Here is an 18,704-nt window from a genome sequence, read left to right on the forward strand (position 1 = left end):
TCATCCCACGCTCAAGCTGGCAACCCTGCACTCAAGCTGGTAAGCCCATGCTCAAGCTGGTGACCTTGGGGTTTTGAACCTGGGACCTCAGCATTCCAGGCCAACGCTCTATCCACTGCACCACCACCGATCAGGCATATCCAGAATTGGTTGGACCTTTTTATCATCATCAGCAGCTGCTGATAATGATCACAGGTACTATTCATTGAGGATGCACTCTGCTTAGCACCATGTAAACCCTTTATATGCATAATTTCATACAAAATAATCCTCATAACAACCTTGAGAGGTAGGCATTATTTCTATTCTTTTACAGGTAGCTGATCAGAGAGCTCAGAGATTAGGTGACTTGCCCAAGGTCACACAACATCTAGGCAGTGGAGCTGGGCTTCAAAACCAGACCCCCATCTTTTCAGAGGCTTCCCACATGCCAGAAGCTTCTGAGGACACTCTACATGGCCTCTAAGTTCTGCCCTGTGCATGTCCTTCTGTGAGCATTGTTTAGAATCTTTAGAAATACCATTCCAATGTGTTTGTTAGCTCTTGTCACGTAGCAGTAACTCTTTGGAGATGAAACTCTGATCCCATTTTAGTCACTGGACAAAACAGGTGGGGCTGGGAGCTGGGTGGGGCCATGGGTGGAGCGCTATCCTGGGGCACCCCTGGAATCCCAGCTCTGCTGCCTGCTCATTATTTGACTGGGTACTGCCCTCTCTTGGCCTCAAATTCCTCATCTGTGGCTCCGCGGGCCCTTTGCAGCCCTAACATTCCAATTTAACTATGTATTTCATAAGGGTTTCATGAGGTTGGCATCTTCCACACCCCACTGAAAGAGTGGGAGTTTCCATGTGGGGTGAGCCCACCTGGGCCCTGAGGTCTGCTTCTCGCCATCACATCTGGCCTTCCCCAGTCTGTTTGTTCTGCTGTCCCGGGACTTTGAGGTTGCCTGATGCCATCCCACCAGTTCTCTCCAGTGGGGTGGTGAGTGAGTGTGTCCCCTCTGCCCTCTCTGGTCTCACTGCCCGTGGCATGCCACCTCCGCCTCCTTGTTCTTACATGGCTGTTTATTGAGGCTGGGATTTGGGGAACCAGCGTTCCCCCATCTGTGTCTTTCAAGATTATAGAGATGTCCATGTTCTCTCCCTGGCCTTTTGCTCAGCATTTTGTACATATTCATAAAATCATTAATTCCCTCAACAACTCCTCGAGTTCACAGTATCATCAGTATCATCCCTATTTTGTGGACAAGGCATCCAAGGCTCAGAGGAGATAACAGATTTGTCTAGGCTGACACACTAGTTAGTGCCAGAGCCACGATTCAAGCCAGGCCTGGCATGTCCCACTATGCCACATGCTGCAGGATTGCTGCGTTTACTCGGCCTGCGTGGGAATTGAGGAGAAGTCTATGGTCCTCCTGGAGTGGTGTGACAAGTCTACGGCTTCCTGTGTGGTCTGGGTAGAAGAGGGTGGTCTATGATTGATGGAGGGTGCAGGACGACTTTAGGGAGGAAACTGTTTGTGTGTTTGGAGGGTAGGATTGTGGAGTCAGGCACCCCTCCTGCTGGGCATCCCTGAAGTTCTGTCCACATTTGCTTCCAGATCCTGGAAGGCGATCAGGCCATCCTGCAGCGAATCAAGAAGGCTGTGCGGGTGATCCACAGCTCTGGCCTCGGTGAGTGAGTGTGCCCGATGCCGGCCTGGTCAGGCCGCCCCTCCCCCAGCCCCAGCCTGGAGCTAACTCAGAGCTCCCCTCCCTGTCTCCACAGGCCATGTGGAGAATGAGGAGCAGTACCGAGAGGCCGTGGAATCCTTAGGCAATAGCCACCTGTCCCAAAACAGTCATGAGCTGTCCACTGGCTTCCTGAACTTGGCTGTGTTCACTCGCGAGGTAGCCGCACTCTTCAAGAACCTGGTGAGGCCACTGACCCTTCCTCAGCCAGCCCCTAGCCCCGGCTCAGGGTAAATCTGGTGGGTTTAAGAACTTGGCCAGGAAAGGGTTGGTGTCCACCCTTCTCCCAGGTTGTCATTGACCTCTAGTCTCCCTTGACCTCTGACCCACGACCTGAGGTCCCTTTCTAATTCTGAACACCTTTGCATTCTTCTTCCCCAGACTTCTTACCCATGTTGTCTCTCTTTGTCTCTCTTCCTTCCTCCATTTCTGCCCTCCTCTTTGTCTTCTGTGGTGATTACCCTGGAGCAGAGGGGGTCTTATAGCCAGAAAGAGCACCACAGGAGGGAGGGCTTCCTGGAGGAGGCTGGGGAGGAGGGAGGGCTCCCTGGAGGAGGCTGGGGAGGAGGGAGGGCTCCCTGGAGGAGGCTGGGGAGAAGGGAGGGCTCCCTGGAGGAGGCTGGGGAGGAGGGAGAGCTTCCTGAAGGAGGCTGGGGAGGAAGGAGAGCTTCCTGGAGGAGGCTGGGGAGAAGGGAGGGCTCCCTGGAGGAGGCTGGGGAGGAGGGAGGGCTTCCTGAAGGAGGCTGGGGAGGAGGGAGGGCTTCCTGGAGGAGGCTGGGGAGAAGGGAGGGCTCCCTGGAGGAGGCTGGGGAGGAGGGAGGGCTTCCTGAAGGAGGCTGGGGAGGAGGGAGGGCTTCCTGGAGGAGGCTGGGGAGGAAAGAGGGCTCCCTGGAGGAGGCTGGGGAGGAGGGAGAGCTTCCTGGAGGAGGCTGGGGAGGAGGGAGGGCTCCCTGGAGGAGGCTGGGGAGAAGGGAGGGCTCCCTGGAGGAGGCTGGGGAGGAGGGAGGGCTTCCTGAAGGAGGCTGGGGAGGAGGGAGAGCTTCCTGGAGGAGGCTGGAGAGAAGGGAGAGCTTCCTGGAGGAGGCTGGAGAGAAGGGAGGGCTCCCTGGAGGAGGCTGGGGAGGAAGGAGGGCTCCCTGGAGGAGACTGGGGAGGGCAGACTCCGGGGTTCCTGCTTTAATGCCACCACCTCTCCTGAGCCCTCCTTGTCCTCTGCTTTCCCAACCACATCTGCTTTGTCATCAAAGCCTAGAGCCTGCCTTGTGTCAACAAGCCTCTCAGCTCTGCAGGGACCCAGTGGCCTCAGGTTCCTTTCTCAGGTGGCCACCTCCCTTGTCCTTGAGCTGCTGCCTTGAGGCCATCTGAGATGCAGGCTCTTCCTGTGTGTGGGCCTGGTTCTCAATACCTTATGGTTAATGCATTTAATTCACGAGCACAGCTTGGTGGGGTTGGTTTTCCTATTGTCTCCCCTTCGCAGGCTGGGAAACTAGGACACGAGGTTAAGCAACTTGCCTGAGGTCAGACAGCCGAATCTGAACCCTGGTTGTCTGGCTCAAGCATCCGAGCATAGCCTGGCTGTAGCCTTTCCTGGAGAGCCCCTCTCCCTCTAGGCTTCCTTGGACCAGCTCTCAGCTCGTGGCTCTCCTGGTTTGAGTCCCACCAGTGCCCTCCAGTGCCTTCTTGGTCTCCAAGAAGCAGTTTGCTCAGTGGTTAAGTACCCGGACCTCAGGCTTTGACCGGGGCCTCGAACCCCTGCTCTACTGCTCACTGTGTGTGACCCTGGCTGAGTCACTCTGCCTGAGCCTGGGCCCCTCATCTGTAGAACCTGGATAGTAGTGATACCCGCCTCACAGAGTGGTAATGAAGAAGCAAACAAGTTAGGTGCCTACTCTGAAGTGAGCGCTTAGGAAGTGTTAGCTAGCGTGGCCATCTGTCATTGTATCTGTGTGTGGCATTGCCTCGCACACAGGCATACACACAGAGGCCTGTCACAGTGTGTGAGTGCAGCTGAATTAGTGACCTCCTTTGTCTCTACCTCTCTTTCCCTTGTGCCACTCACACTGGTGGTTGCTGAAGATCTACTCTGTGGTAGGTATTGTACCAGGGGCTGGTGACACAGGAAAGAGTCAGGCCCTGCCTCAAAGAGCCGCAATCTACAGGGGGAGACAGGAACTGAGATGTGGGATGATACTAAGCAATACCAGCAGCGTGGCATGAATTCAAGGACCCCGCAGACTGGATCAGAGGCCTAGTGGTGCCATCATTCAGAAAACGAGAAGTCAGCATAGGCCATGAGCAAGAGTGGTCAGGAAGGCTTCCTGGAGGAGGGGAGACCTGAGCTGTACCTTGAAAAGTGGACTGAAATATTAGATGGGTCATTTGAGGTTGTCAGATGACAGAAACTCAACCCAAACTAGGTTAATTTTTAAAAGGGGAATTCATTGGCCCCTGTGATGGAAAGTCCAGGAGAGCAATTGGCTTTCGGCTCCTTCTTTTTCTCCGATACTTTCTGTCTCTGCTCAGTGGGCAGGAAAGCCCAGCAGGCCCAGGCTCCTGTCTTACCTGAGGAAAGACACAGTCTTTCTCCTATGTCTTTGGTATAAAAGTCCCAGAAAGGATCTGACTCTTGGGTCACGTGCCTGTTCCTGATCCAACCACTGTGGCTCAAAGATGGGGTACTCTCTGGTCAGCTCTGAATCTTGTGTTCACCCCATGTGACCACAGGGGAAGGGTTCCCCACATTAAGGGAGACAGGAACTAGGCAGACAAAAACAACAGGTGGGCATGACAAGGGGGCTTCAGAGAGCCGGAAAGGGGAGGAGGGAGCTCCTCACAAAGAGAGGCGATGAGACTGACCATGGGCGTTCCCGGGGCAGTGAGGCGCTGAGTCCGGTTAGTCGGGGGAGATGGAACAGCTTTTATGGGAGGCCGACTTCACCACCCCCTTCCATCCTCCCGCCTTCGCATCCTTTTCTCCCCTGCTTCCTTGACCCCAGCGATGTCCCGTGCCTCACAGTGCTTCCCTGTTCTCGAGCCCCTTGGGCTGGACATATGTTCACCTAAGGTGGGGGTCTCTGCTTTTTCCAGATTCAGAACCTGAACAACATTGTCTCTTTCCCACTGGACAGTCTGTTGAAGGGGCAACTAAGGGACGGGCGACAGGTGAGCTTCTGTGGGAGCGGGGGCAGGATGCCCAGAGCTGGGGTGGAGCAGGACCCGGCCGGGCAGGAGACCACAGGGGAGGCCGAGCCAGGCTGTCGCGGTGGGAGTACCAACTCCACACTGCTGACCCTTGGAAGGACAGAGGACCTGGCTCTGGCGTCAGCCTAGGGCGGCTGGCCTGCTGGCCACCAGGGCCCGATGTGGAATAACTCACGGAATTCTTACAATCCTGTGAGCTAGATTGTCTAGGTACTGTCATCCCCATTTTGCAGTTGAGGAAATAGGGGCCCAGGGAGTTTGGTGACCTGTTTACCGTCTACGCAATTTGTCAGTGGGAGGACCAGTGCGGGATCCGGATTCCCGCCTCGCTCCCGGGCTGGCTGCTGGCTCTGCACCTGGCAGCTCCTGGCTTGAGGTAGTGGAACCCCGAGAAGATGAATAATGATGAGTGATCTCTGTGGAAAGGCCGCCCCAGAGGGCCCGGAGGGGGAGCTGTCCTCCCCACAGAGGCTTCCCTCCTCGCCCTCGGCTAGACACCAGACTGGGACCCACCCAAACCAGACAGGTAGCTTTTCACCTGGCTGGCTGGGGCACCTGGAAGTCAGGGCTGTTCTGAGGGTGTGAGCAGCCAGGCCCAGGCAAACTAGGCCAGGGATCAGCCAGGTCTTACTGGCTTGCTGTGTGACCTCAGGTAGACTTCTTAGCCTCTCTCTGCTTGTGTCCCCTCTAACTATACCCTTCCTGTTGAGAGGATGATCTAGTCCCAGGCAGGAGGTAATAGTGGGATAAAGTTGTGGTGGGGGAGGTCTGACCTTTAACCCCCGCATCCTCACCCTCATGGTGACCTTCATCTTCGGAGGGAGATAATTCAGTACAGACCCCCAAAATATTCCCATGACCAGTCTTGGGTCCACCAAATCCAACTGATTCTTGGCAACTGTGGGAAGTAGTCAGGTGAGAGAAGGGGCTCGCCCTGAGAAATAGGGTTAGTTTCTATGGGGGGGAGCAGGTTTGCAGTCAGCCTGCAACCTGGTTGGAGTATGGCTTTGACAGGTACAGGGGAGTACGAAAGTGCAGGGTTTCCATAAAGGTAGCAAAGTGTACAGTTGATTCCACATCCCAAGTGCGCCTTTGGGCAAATTGTTCTTTTTAAACCACAGGATTCCAAAAAACAGCTGGAGAAGGCGTGGAAGGACTATGAAGCCAAAATGTAAGTGGCTGCAGCCAGGGTGGCTTGCCTGGGAGAGTGACTCTTATGTTGCAGCAAGAGGCTGGATCTGGGAAGAACCTGAACACTGCCAGGACATGTCACCCCAAAACACATGACATCTTGCTCTTTAGAGGCGTTTCCAGGGCGTGGGAAATGTTGTGGTGGTGGTGGTTTATGAGCAGGCCTAACCAGAGTCTGGGGGCTGGAGCATAAGACTGCCAAAGGGGAGCTATTGTGAAGGGACCTCAGAATGCTGCTCGGAGACCCATCTCCTTGGCGGGCCAGGTGTGGCAGAGACAGCGAGGAGCTACCATTTACTGAACACCTCCATATGCTGGTCATTTCACCCTCACAATCACCCAGCTCTGTGAGGGAGACATTAGTATCCCAATTAACAGAGAAGGAATTGGAAGCTCAGAGAGGTTAAGTCACTTTCTCAAGGCCACACAGCTAGGCAGAGGCAGAACTTGGGTACATGTTCCTTGAGCTTTCTGCAACACCAGGTGGAATCTATAAACATTTAGTTAGACATTGAAGAGCAAAGGGAGTTGATGTCATACCCTGCCTCTTGTGTGTACCACCGATGTCATCATGGGGGCAGAAGGAGCCTTGGGCACCCAGTGACAAACTGAGTGGAGATACCTCATGCTCTGTCTTCTGGACTCTATATAGGTCCTAGCCCAACGCTCTACAAGGGCCCAGCCAGGTCCACTATACGCAGGCGTCTCCAAACTACGGCCCACGGGCCGCAATGTGGCCCCCTGAGGCCATTTATCCAGCCCCCACTGCACTTCTGGAAGGGGCACCTCTTTCATTGGTGGTCAGTGAGAGGACCACTGTATTTAGCAGCCCTCCAATGGTCTGAGGGACAGTGAACTGGCCCCCTGTGTAAAAAGTTTGGAGACCCCTGCCAGAACACATAGCTCTTTTTGTAAAATTATTTTCTCTTGCATTTTGCAAAAGCTATACATGTTTGTTATGAATAACTTCGAAACTATGAAATAAAAGAAGAAAAAAGTTTAATTATATTAAGGAGAGGATTAAGATTGTGTGGGGAGTATCTAGTATGTCTCTTTACATTTTTTTTACATGGTGTGGGTAGCACAATAATTTTATCACTTAAAAAAAGCAGGGGAAGGAGAAATTACCAAACTCTGGGAAGAAAATCCTTAATTCCCAAGGCAAAAGTACCATATTTCCCCATGTATAAGATTCACCCTAATTTTGGGGCCCAAATTTTGGAAAAAAAAATGTATTGCAAAGTTATTGAACTCGAGTTTTATTCATCATAAAATTCATACAATTCCTCATCTGAGCAAAAAAGTGAGAAATGCAAGTAAAAATATCTACAACCACTGGATAGAACACATCCAGTTTTTAGACCCCAATTTTTCGGGAAAAAATGTGTCTTAAACATGAAATATGTTATTAACATCTTTCTAGCTATTTTTCTATATATAAGGAAATATTTTTACAAAACTGACATCATAGCCCTGGCTGGGTAGCTCAGTTGGTCCCCATATGCCAAAGTTTTGAGTTCGATCCCTGGTCAGGGTGCATATGATGTTTCTCTTTCTCTCTTTCTCCTTTCCTCTCTCTAAAATCAATAAGCAAATTAAAAACAAAAAACAAAAAAACATTTGCTTCTCTTTCTCTTTCCTTCCCACAGCTAATGGCTCTCTTGGTTCAAGTGCGTCCCCCTAGGCACTGAGGATAGCTCGGTTGGTCTAGCTCTGTTGATGTGAGCATCAGCCCCAGAGGGGGGGTTGCCAGGATCACCTGGTGGGGGCGCATGTGGGAGTCTGTTTCACTGTCTCTCCTCCTCTCACTTAAAAAAAGAAAATAAAAACCTGAGGTCATAATATTCATACTGTTTTGTAATCTTTTTTCTTTTAAATTTTTTTTTTTTTTTTTTTTTTTTTTTTTTTTTACAGAGAGAGAGAGAGAGTCAGAAAGAGGAATAGACAGGGACAGACAGACAGGAATGGAGAGATGAGAAGCATCAATCATTAGTTTTCCGTTGCGCATTGCAACACCTTAGTTGTTCATTGATTGCTTTCTCATATGTGCTTTGACCATGGGCCTTCAGCAGACTGAGTAACCCTTGCTTGAGCCAGCAACCTTGGGCTCAAGCTAGTGAGCTTTTGCTCAAACCAGATGAACCCTCGCTCAAGCTGGCGACCTCGGGGTCTCGAACCTGGGTCTTCCATATCCCAGTCCGACGCTCTATCCACTGCATCACCGCCCGGTCAGGCTGTAATCTTTTTTCATAGTTTAAAATGCATTGTGACCATCTCTCTCCATCATTACATATTCTTTTTTTTTTCATTACATATTTTTATATAATGTCATTTAAACAGTGGCATCATCTGCATAATCCACAATGTAATTCATCTACTCCTATCATTGGGGAAGCATCCTTGGAACTAAATCTTTGCTCCCACCCATGATTATTTCTGTAGGTTCAATTCCAAGAAGTAGTCCTGGAGCTTTATTTTTCCTCCAGCTTCCAGAGCCATGGGGACCTCCCCGAGTCTGAATGAAGGTCATGACTTCTCCCCACACCAGCAGCATCTCCATGTACATGCCAGCTGTGGGTGCCAAGCCTGTGGTGATGGATATGGGAACTGTGATGGGCATGGCCATCTGCTCTCATTAGAGCCGAGGGAGGGGTGTGGACACACAGGCTGTCTTTTTCTTTATAATTTGATGTGGGTCACTTGGCCTTCCTGAGTTACCGTAAATAAGCCTTTAGCCATTCAGGCCATTGTCTACCAAATGGGAAGAATAAACCTTCCCCTGACCTTCCCCAAGAAGCTCTGCTTTTTATTTTATTTTATTTTTTTTTATTACAGAGACAGAGAGTGAGTCAGAGAGAGGGATAGACAGGGACAGACAGACAGGAACGGAGAGAGATGATAAGCATAAATCATTAGTTTTTCATTGCGCGTTGCAACACCTTAGTTGTTCATTGATTGCTTTCTCATATGTGCCTTGACTGCGGGCCTTCAGCAGACCGAGTAACCCCTTGCTCAAGCCAGCGACCTTGGGTTCAAGCTGGTGGGCTTTTTGCTCAAACCAGATGAGCCCGCGCTCAAGCTGGTGACCTCCGGGTCTCGAACCTGGGTCTTCCGCATCCTAGTCCGATGTTCTATCCATTGTGCCACCGCCTGGTCAGGCTACTTTTTTTTTTTTTAAAGGTTTATTTTATTTTTTATTTTTTTAAGATTTTATTATTTATTCATTTTAGAGAAGGGAGGAGAGAGAGGAGGGGGAGGAGCAGGAAGCATCAACTCCCATATGTGCCTTGACCATACAAGCCCAGGGTTTCGAACCGGCAACCTCAGTGTTCCAGGTCGATGCTTTATCCACTGCGCCACCACACGTCAGGCAAGAAGCTCTGCTTTTACCAGGTTTATTTATTAAGTTTGCCTGTAAGATTTCATTTAAACAAAAGATTCTGTGTAGTTGATGGAATAAGGGGCTTGGCTGAGGTTACCTAGTGAGTTAGCAATAAAACCCAAAGCTTCATAGCCCAGTGTTCTTGCAGCCATGTTACATGGTCTCCAGGCTCCTGATATACATTTTACACTGGTGGAGCTACATGTCCTGGTGCGGGTGTCTGTGTACATTTCTTTTCTTTTTTTAAAAAATTATTTATTTATTTTTCCAGAGACAGAGCGAAAGTCAGAGAGAGGGATAGATAGGGACAGACAGGAAAAGAGAGAGATGAGAAGTATCAATCATCAGTTTTTCATTGCAACACCTTAGTTGTTAATTGATTGCTTTTTTTTTTTTTTCTTTTCTGAAGCTGGAAACGGGGAGGCAGTCAGACAGACCCCGGCATGCGCCCGACCAGGATCCACCCGGCATGCCTACCAGGGGGCAATGCTCTGCCCATCCGGGGCGTCGCTCTGTCGTGACCAGAGCCACTCTAGCGCCTGGGGCAGAGGCCAAGGAGCCATCCCCAGCGCCCGGGCCATCTTTTGCTCCAATAGAGCCTCGGCTGCTGGAGGGGAAGAGAGAGACAGAGAGGAAGGAGAGGGAGAGGAGTGGAGAAGCAGATGGGTGCTTCTCCTGTGTGCCCTGGCCGGGAATCGAACCCGGGACTTCCGCACGCCAGACCAATGCTTTACCACTGAGGTTGGCCAGGGCCCATTGATTGCTTTCTTATATGTGCCTTGACCATGGGCCTTCAGCAGACCGAGTAACCCCTTGCTCAAGCCAGCAACCTTGGGTCCAAGCTGGTGAGCTTTTTGCTCACACCAGATGAGCCTGCGCTCAAGCTGGTGACCTCGAGGTCTCGAACCTGGGTCCTTCCGCATCCCAGTCCAACGCTCTATCCGCTGCGCCACCTCCTGGTCAGGCTGTGTACATTTCTTTTTATGAGCACTCCAGGTACAGCTAGATATTGATGAGCCATGAGCCGATGAGTAATTCCACTTCATTCCTACCAAACCAGTCTGGGCAGCAGCTGGAAGGGCCCAGGGCCCTGAGTGCATCTGTCTGATGCCACCGGGAGTCTCATCCCTGGGTTGTTCCTATAGGAGAAGGGCTCCCCTCTGTACCTGGGGCTGCTGAGAAAGGCATCCCGGGCCCTGTGCAGGGGCTGAGTTTATCTAGGCTGCTCCATGTGCAGGTCTGTTTCCTAATCTGCAAAGTAGGGCCAGTGACCCCTTGCAGAGTTGACATAGGGATGACATAAGTGCAGCGCATATAAAGCGCCTGGCACTGCAGTTCAACATGTATTTATTGGCCATGTTTCTGAGCCCGAACTGGGACCAGAATAACACAGCCAGGGGCTGAGAGGCAGCAGAAGCCCCGACCTCTGCTCCTAGCATTTCCCCTGGCCAGCTTGGGATCGTGGGCAATCATGGTCCTCGTCTGGGTCTCAGCTTCATTATCTGTAAACTAGTCCCTGATCATGCTCTATCAAAAAAGATACTGTGACTGTCACCAGCTAAGGGAACCAGGCTGGGAAGGGGGGATGGAAGAAATCTGAGCACAGTGTTGGGTACCAGTGCTGTTCCCAGGGCACTAGCAGCAGATAGACCTGGGTTCAAATCCTGCCCTACCACTGAACAGCTGTGTGACTTGAACAAATGACTTATCTCAGGCCCCTCATCTGTAAAATGGGGTTATAACTACAGTGCTTAAAAACTAGAATTAGTAATAATAGCAGTTAATACTAATACTTACTTAAGAACTCCCTTTGTACCTGACATTGAGATAAGCCCTTTACATCTGTTATCAGATTTATTCCCCTTGGCAGGGAAAGGTGCTGTTATTATCCCCAACCTTTAGGTAAGTAGTGAGGGGGGGAAATCTCACTAAGGTTTATAGCAAGAAGAGAGGTGGCTCAGTGAATAATGAGAGCACAAAGGAATAGTGCCATAGTGAAAGTCTCAGCACAGGGGTGGCAGCAAAGGCAGGCAGTCTTGTTTGGGTGGAGGGAAGGGTGGTCAGAATGGAACAGGCGTCACAGGACAGGTGGGTCAAGGTCAGACTGGCACATGCATCATTTGTTTTGATTCCTTTTCTCTTCTTCTCTCCCATCTCCGTCCCCCCTGCCCCCCTCCTGCCCCCAGAGTATCTGTTCCCATCTCCTGAATGTTGTTGCTGTCCTCCCCTTCTCTAGTTACCTCGCTCTACTCAGTAACTAGCAATTCAGCACTTTTCACTCACTAGTTCACTTCACTCCTGCTGCTGCCTCTCCATTCAAAGGAAATAAAACCTTCCCAATGCTTGAAATGTTTATGAACAGGGAAGGAGCGGGAGTTGCTATTTTATGGGAAGGGGGGGGGGTAATGGAATAAAAAGCATTCCCCAGCTATTAGTTTGAGGTGTCTCAGGTCATCTTAGGTGACTGTGTCAGACTTTGTAGGATAGATCTCTATAAATTACCAGAGCTGAGGCTGTGGGATGGAACTATGGTAATTCACAGTTATGTATGGTACTTTACAGTTTATCTTCATCCTGAGCTAACTAGCTCTGTCCTTTAATCTCTACTAGACCGTGTTTTTTTTTTCTTTTTAGTTTTGCCATACTAGAGCCTGTGTGACTTGAACAAATATTTAAATATTGAATAAATAAATAAAGAAGTGCCCTATACTAAAAAAGAATTCTGTAAAGGAATCACCAATAGTTATTATTATAATCATTAATATCATTAGCATAGCATCATTCATAATCCTGCCATTTATTGAGGGCTAACCAAATGCCAGGGACTGTGCTAAATGTGTCCCATGGAATCACACCATCTGAGAACTAGATCGTATTCGCCTCATTTCTGAAATGGAGAAACTGAAGTTTAGAAAGATTTATAAAGGTTAAGTAAATCAGGGGGTGGTCATTCAGATCCAGACCACACTTCTGGCCAGTGTATTGTACTGTCCTCCTGCCTGTGCATTTACCCTGCAGCAGACATCTTCCCATGCTACAGTGTACAGCGCCTCCCCATCCTTTTGAAGAGCTGTATTCCTTCATAAGAACGTAACATAATTGATCTAACCGCCTCCTACAGATAGACATTTAACTTATTTTTCATTTTTCACTATTGAAGATAGATCTAGTAACGATGCACGCCCCCTCCCAGCTGCTCTGCCCACTCAGCCCCCTGCCCTCCTCAGCAAGGTGCTAGGTCCATTGTTGCTAACGCGCTGCAGGCCCAGCCACTGCCTCTCTCTCTGCTGCTCATCTTCAGATCTAAAAAGAAGTGCCAACCCTAGCCTCAGGCCTGTTTCACGGAGCTGGTACTTACCCCCCAAGTCCACCACCCTGCCACAACGTCCATTGAGGATGAAAATTAGCCACTTATGAGAAATGTTAAGTAAAAATGTAAAAGCCTGCAGTACCCTGCACTAGAGCAGTGGTTCTCACCCATGAGTGATTTTGCACCCCCACCCTCACCCCAGGAGACATTTCTGGTTGTCACAATTGGGGAGATTGGCATCTAGTGGGTAGAGGTCATGAATGCTGCTAAGCATCCTCCATCCACAGGACAGCCCCCACGACAGAGAATTTTGTGGTCAAAATGTCTTTAGTTCCAAGGTTGAGAAACTGCTTCAGGTAGAGGGTCTGCATGTGAACACTGTTCCAGAGGTCTGACCTCAGTAAGGCCTGGAGCTTAGTGCCAGAAGGGACCTGTCCAGCCCATTGCTTTTTCAGTTTACAGATGGGAAACTGAGGCCTACAGGGGCCTATAGTAATAATAGCTAGTGTGTCTTCTATGTGCTAAACCTTTTCCAAACATTATCTCATCTGGGTACAGGAAACGGTCCCCATTTTTCAGATGAGAAGACTGAGGCTCGAATCAGGGAAATAATGCAGTTTGTAATGTGTCCCACATCTGTCTTCTCTGCTCAGGGCTGGCACCCACTTGGGAACAGAACTGTTCAGTGAAGCCTTTATACAGGATTCGTGGTCACAGATGCCCAGCCTCCGATATGGAAATACTCACCTGGCTGGGAGTGAGGGGTCTGATGGATGTGGGATTTCCAGGAAACTGTTTATTCACAGTTCCACCCATCTCCAAGGAGAAAAAACAGACAACCGTTGAGATTTATAGGGAGAAGAACCAGGTTACTTTCATTTACAAGGATGGGAAGCGCTTTCTATTTTCCCTTACAAAGAAAAGAACAAAGCTTTTCTAAGCATTAAATGGGAGCTCCATGGCTCAGAGAATGAAGGTACTTAGTAGTCTAGCCCACATGGTACTAAATCACTTCCAGAAAAATCCGAAGTGGTCATCCCAGTTCCCACCTGGCCCTTATCTGAGCCCGTCACCTGCCTCCATAAAAACCCTTAAGTCCTTCCCATTGCTTTTGGGATAAAGACCAAGAACACTGACAGGGTCTGAATTAGGCCCCGCATGGTCTGACCCTCTTTAGCTCACCTGGAACCACCTCCCTCTCCATCTGGTCTCCTGGTCCCTCCTGCCTCCGGCCGTCACATTCTCTGATCCTCCTACCCAGCCCTAGATTCCTCCAAGGCAACTTCTCAGACTTCAGATCCCAGCTCAAACATCAATTCCTGAGCAGCCGGAAAAGGTCGAGTCCCCATTTTACTCCCCCACCGCTCTCCTCACAGCTGTGATTTGTTTCATCCGTTTCTCCCCCATGAGCCTCTGGGTTTCGTGTACCCCAGCCCTGCCACCCAGTGGGCACACAGGAGGCCCCCTCTCTCTTGTGTGCCCGTGGCAGAGAGGATGTAGGGATGGTGGGGCATGAAAGGGGCTAGCCGGAGGTGTTCAGGCCTCTCTTTCCTGGGGCCTAGGGCCAGGCTGGAGAAGGAGAGGGACCGGGCCAGGGTGACAGAAGGATACCCTGGGGAGGTGGCCAAGGACACACAGAGAGAGCGCCGTGTCTTCCAGCTGCACATGTGCGAGGTAACGGGTGCTCCAGGGAGGGTGGGGTGGCATGTGTTTGCCTCTCTGCCTCTCCTGAACCTCCAAAGTGCCAGACCCAGGCTCAGCTCAGGTCCTGGTCACATGGCCCTTAGGGTGCCACCAACCTTCAGTCATGGCCAAGAGGATTAGCCTGGGTGGGGTCTGCAGCCCCTTGTCCTGAGGGTTCACATCTTGCCCTGCCCTCCCCCCAGTATCTGCTCAAAGCCGGGGAGAGCCAGATGAAGCAAGGCCCCGATTTCCTGCAGAGCCTCATCAAGTTCTTCCACGCCCAGCACAAGTAGGTTTCCCCCCATGTCCCCACCCCACCCCACACTCCCCTTAAGCCGTCAGGCACAGAAAACAGGCTCATGCCAAGGGCCTAGCAGACCTTCAAGGACTCTGTATGTCTGCACCTTGTCGGAAATGTTTTCACAGCTCTTCTTTACTGAGCACTCTCTGTGTGTCAGGCACTAAGTCCTCTACTCATCTGTGAGCAGGTACTGTTACCATCCCATTTCACGGGTGAGAAAACTGAGGCTTAGGCTTACTAAGATCACACAGCTAGTAAGTGGGATCTGGACCTGGACACTCAAACTCCAAGTGCCTATTCTTTTTTTTTTTTTGCATTTTTCTGGAGTTGGAAACGGGGAGGCAGTCAGACTCCTGCATGCGCCCGACCGGGATCCACCCAGCATGCCCACCAGGGGGCGATACTCTGCCCATCTGGGGCATTGCTCTGTTGCAACCAGAGCCGTTCTAGTGCCTGAGGCAGAGGCCACAGAGCCATCCCCAGCGCCCGAGCCAACTTTGCTCCAATGAAGCCTTGGCTGTGAGAGGGGAAGAGAGAGACAGAGAGGAAGGAGAGGGGGAGGGGTGGAGAAGCAGATGGGTGCTTCTCCTGTGTGCCCTGGCCGGGAATTGAACCGGAGACTCCTGCACACCAGGCCGACGCTCTACCACTGAGCCAACCGACCAGGGCTGGAGTGCCTATTCTTGACTATCAGAGTATACTGCCTGATGACCCTTGGAGCACCTCTTCCATACTTCATGTTTCATCTCTCCCTTTCATTTCTCTCTGGTCTCTTGTTTGGCCTTGCACCTCTTAGCTTTTTCCAAGATGGCTGGAAGGCTGCTCAGAGCCTGTCCCCCTTCATCGAGAAGCTGGCAGCCTCAGTACATGCAGTAAGTTGGGTGGGCCTTGCCCTTTGACATGTGGTCAATCCCCCTATCCTTCTGGGAGAATCTGTGGATGCAGAAGAGCTGGCTCCTGCCCTACTCTTTGGTTCTGGGCTCTGCACCCGGCACATTTTCTGGCCTGTGACGGGGTCCTGCCCTCTGTCCCACAGCTGCGTCAAGCCCAGGAGGAGGAGCTGCAGAAGCTGACCCAGCTCCGGGACTCCCTCCGAGGGACACTGCAGCTTGAGAACAGAGAGGTCAGCCCCTGGCTCATCCCAAAAGGAGTGCTTTCCCCCAAGGCACAGAATGCAGGGAGTAGGGAGGAAGAAGCTTTCTCAGTGTCCCCTTCCATCTCCTTGTGGGAGACACCTGCAGAATGGGGCTCTTCCTGACCTGAGGTCTCCTTTGCATGTCTGAGGAACAGGAGAATATGAGCCGGAAGAATTCAGGAGGTGGCTACAGCATCCACCAGCACCAAGGCAACAAGCAATTTGGGACAGAGAAGGTGGGCTTTCTATACAAGAAAAGTGATGGGTAAGTGACTTGAAGCGCTGAAGTACCTTGCCCAAAGCCACATAGCCGATAATTGTCAAGGTTGGAGTTGCTGGCCAAAGGGACTATACTTATTTATCATTTATATAAACCCTGAGGGTTCTAAGACCCTCCACTGTGATGATGTAGAATCTTCACAATCCTGGGCACGTGAACTTCTAGAAGTCACCAGTTGTTCTTACCTTGAAGAAGAACCGCAGCAGCTAACACTTTTTGAGCACTTGTGCCCTAGACAGTCTGCATGCCCTCACTCAACCTCCGCGATATACTGGATATGCCTGGAAAGGAAAGTGTTGCCTCTGCCTTGCTCCCTGGTGTAGAAAAATCAGTCTGTGAAATGCAAAGGCTGATCTTTCTACTTTTTAATCAGTTTTTATGAGAGAAGAATAACACTGTTAAACTAGTTAAAAGTGTTAAGTAGCTTTGGAGCACGGATTTGCTATTTGTATTTTTTGGGTCTCCATACTTATCTTGCTTTGTCTTTAACCATAATTCATCTGTCACGGTCAAGCTGCTCCTCCTGTCTGATAAGGAGCTCCCTAAGGTTGGGGGCTGTGGCTCCTCCATCAGACTAGAAGTTCTCAGAGACTCAAGGTCACATGAGCCCCTTTAGAACAAAGATTCCAAGAAAGTGAGGCTGTTTCCCCCATCAGACTGGAAGCTGCTTATAGGCAGAGCTGCATCTCCTCCTTCAGAGGGAGCACCAGAAAGTGGGGTCTAGGAGTCAGGGGCCAGAAGGGATGAAGTGGTGTGGCAGGAGCTCATTTGGTGGGGCTGGTGATCTGGTCCAGGACTCGGTGGTCTGATATTGGGGAATTAGGGGAGAGCTGTGGGTCACTGTCTCTCTATCCTTCTGGGCCCTAGAATTCGAAGAGTCTGGCAGAAGAGGAAGTGTGGAGTCAAGTACGGCTGCCTGACCATCTCACACAGCATGGTGAGGCCCGGGGCGGGGCGGGGTGGTGGTGTCCTGTCTCAGAGCACCACGGGGCCTTTCTCCTCCTAGTGTTCTGAGCAGACAGGTGTCAGCCCTCTACTCTAAGACCAACCCCCAAACCTGGATCCAGGTTGCTGGAGACCTCTGGTCTTGGCCCACACTCCACAACCTTGAGGTGCTGGGAGAAGGCATACTGGAACAGAATTATGCCCATTAAACAGATTGACAAACAGAGGCCTAAGAGTTTGGGAGCTCCAGAGGGTAACATGGACATCCTCCATCCCCAACCTTCCACAGATAAACCGGCCCCCTGTGAAACTGACCCTGCTGACATGCCAAGTGAGGCCAAACCCTGAGGAGAAAAAGTGCTTTGACCTAGTGACTCGTGAGTAGTCCCTGTCCCTTCCCCACAACTGCCCAAGGCTTCTCTGAGAGACCTGTCAGCAACCAGGGGGCTGCAAATAGGGGCCTGTGTCCAATTCCGCACATTTATCAAGCTGCAGGCCAAAGACTCCTTAGGCCCTGGACGCTCTGTAAAGCATATTTGAGTGGATTTGGGTAATTTGGCTTTTAGAATTATTATTACTTTAAAATGTTCACTTTTCATTCTTTGGGGCCTTTGGTATCAGGCCTTCCTGGAGACAGGCATAGGCTGAGAAAGGCCTAGGTCTCATCCTTAGGCAGCCCTCTCCGGCAGGCAGGCGTGTGACTGGGGACCCAGGACTGAAAGATGAGGGGGAGTGTCCAGAAGAGAGGGGCGGATATGGCGCTGTGGAGACTGAAGAGAGGAAGGCCTGCCTGCTGTGGGGAACCGGGAAGGGCTGCTTGGCGGGAGAGCATTTGACATTAGCCTTGAAGGACAGGAGGTAGAGTTTGGGGAGGCATTTTAGGAGTCAGGATTGGCGTGAGGAAAGACATTAAAACAGGAGAGAGGGTCTGGCCAGTTTGGCCAAAGTGTGTAGGGTTCACATAGGATTATTAGGAGATGAGGACTAGGAATACCTCTTAAAGGTTTGGACCTTATCACTGGTTTGAAGCCCAAGGTCATTGGCTTGAGCCCAAGGTCACCAGCTTGAGCAAGGGGTCACTCAGTCTGCTGTTACCTCCCCCCCCCCATCAAGGCACATATAAGAAATCAATGAACAACTAAGGAGCTGCAATGAAGAATTGATGCTTCTCATCTCTCTCCCTTCCTGTTGGCCTGTTCCTATCTGTCCCTCTCTCTGACTCTCTGTCTCTGTCAAAAAAAAAAAAAGTTGGATCTTATTTCCTTGCAGTAGGGAGCCAAGGGGGGTCTTGGAGCAGGGGAATGGTGTGGTTAGAGCAGAACCTTAGGCAACAACAATGTGGCAGCTGGTATGGGCTGGGGGAAGGGGACAAGATGGGATGCAGGGAGAACAGATAGAGGCTGTTGGGCCAGGTGTGGTGGTGGCTTTGGGTTCAGAGGAAACCCTGCCTTTGAGCTAGGTGGGGCCCTGTGCCCTGAAGATCTCCCCTGACCCTGGAAACCTGGCTTCACACAGAGAACCTTGTTGGGATCCTCCTTTGTAGGTGA

At 51.0% G+C, this 18,704-nt stretch overlaps 1 protein-coding gene across 1 annotated transcript in view; it reads left to right on the forward strand.

The window, feature by feature from the left end:
* ASAP3 (ArfGAP with SH3 domain, ankyrin repeat and PH domain 3) overlaps positions 1-18,704 on the forward strand; it is a 56,974-nt gene that overhangs the window by 28,145 nt on the left and 10,125 nt on the right. The window contains 12 exon segments of the mRNA XM_066270131.1: positions 1,600-1,672; positions 1,767-1,912; positions 4,817-4,891; positions 6,052-6,101; positions 13,991-14,149; positions 14,376-14,487; positions 14,700-14,785; positions 15,594-15,669; positions 15,834-15,920; positions 16,088-16,197; positions 17,080-17,149; positions 17,447-17,534. Of these exon segments, the coding sequence (XP_066126228.1) occupies positions 1,600-1,672; positions 1,767-1,912; positions 4,817-4,891; positions 6,052-6,101; positions 13,991-14,149; positions 14,376-14,487; positions 14,700-14,785; positions 15,594-15,669; positions 15,834-15,920; positions 16,088-16,197; positions 17,080-17,149; positions 17,447-17,534 (1,132 nt within the window).

This window comes from Saccopteryx bilineata, chromosome 3, assembly GCF_036850765.1.
Source record: "Saccopteryx bilineata isolate mSacBil1 chromosome 3, mSacBil1_pri_phased_curated, whole genome shotgun sequence".
Classification (NCBI taxonomy): domain Eukaryota; kingdom Metazoa; phylum Chordata; class Mammalia; order Chiroptera; family Emballonuridae; genus Saccopteryx; species Saccopteryx bilineata.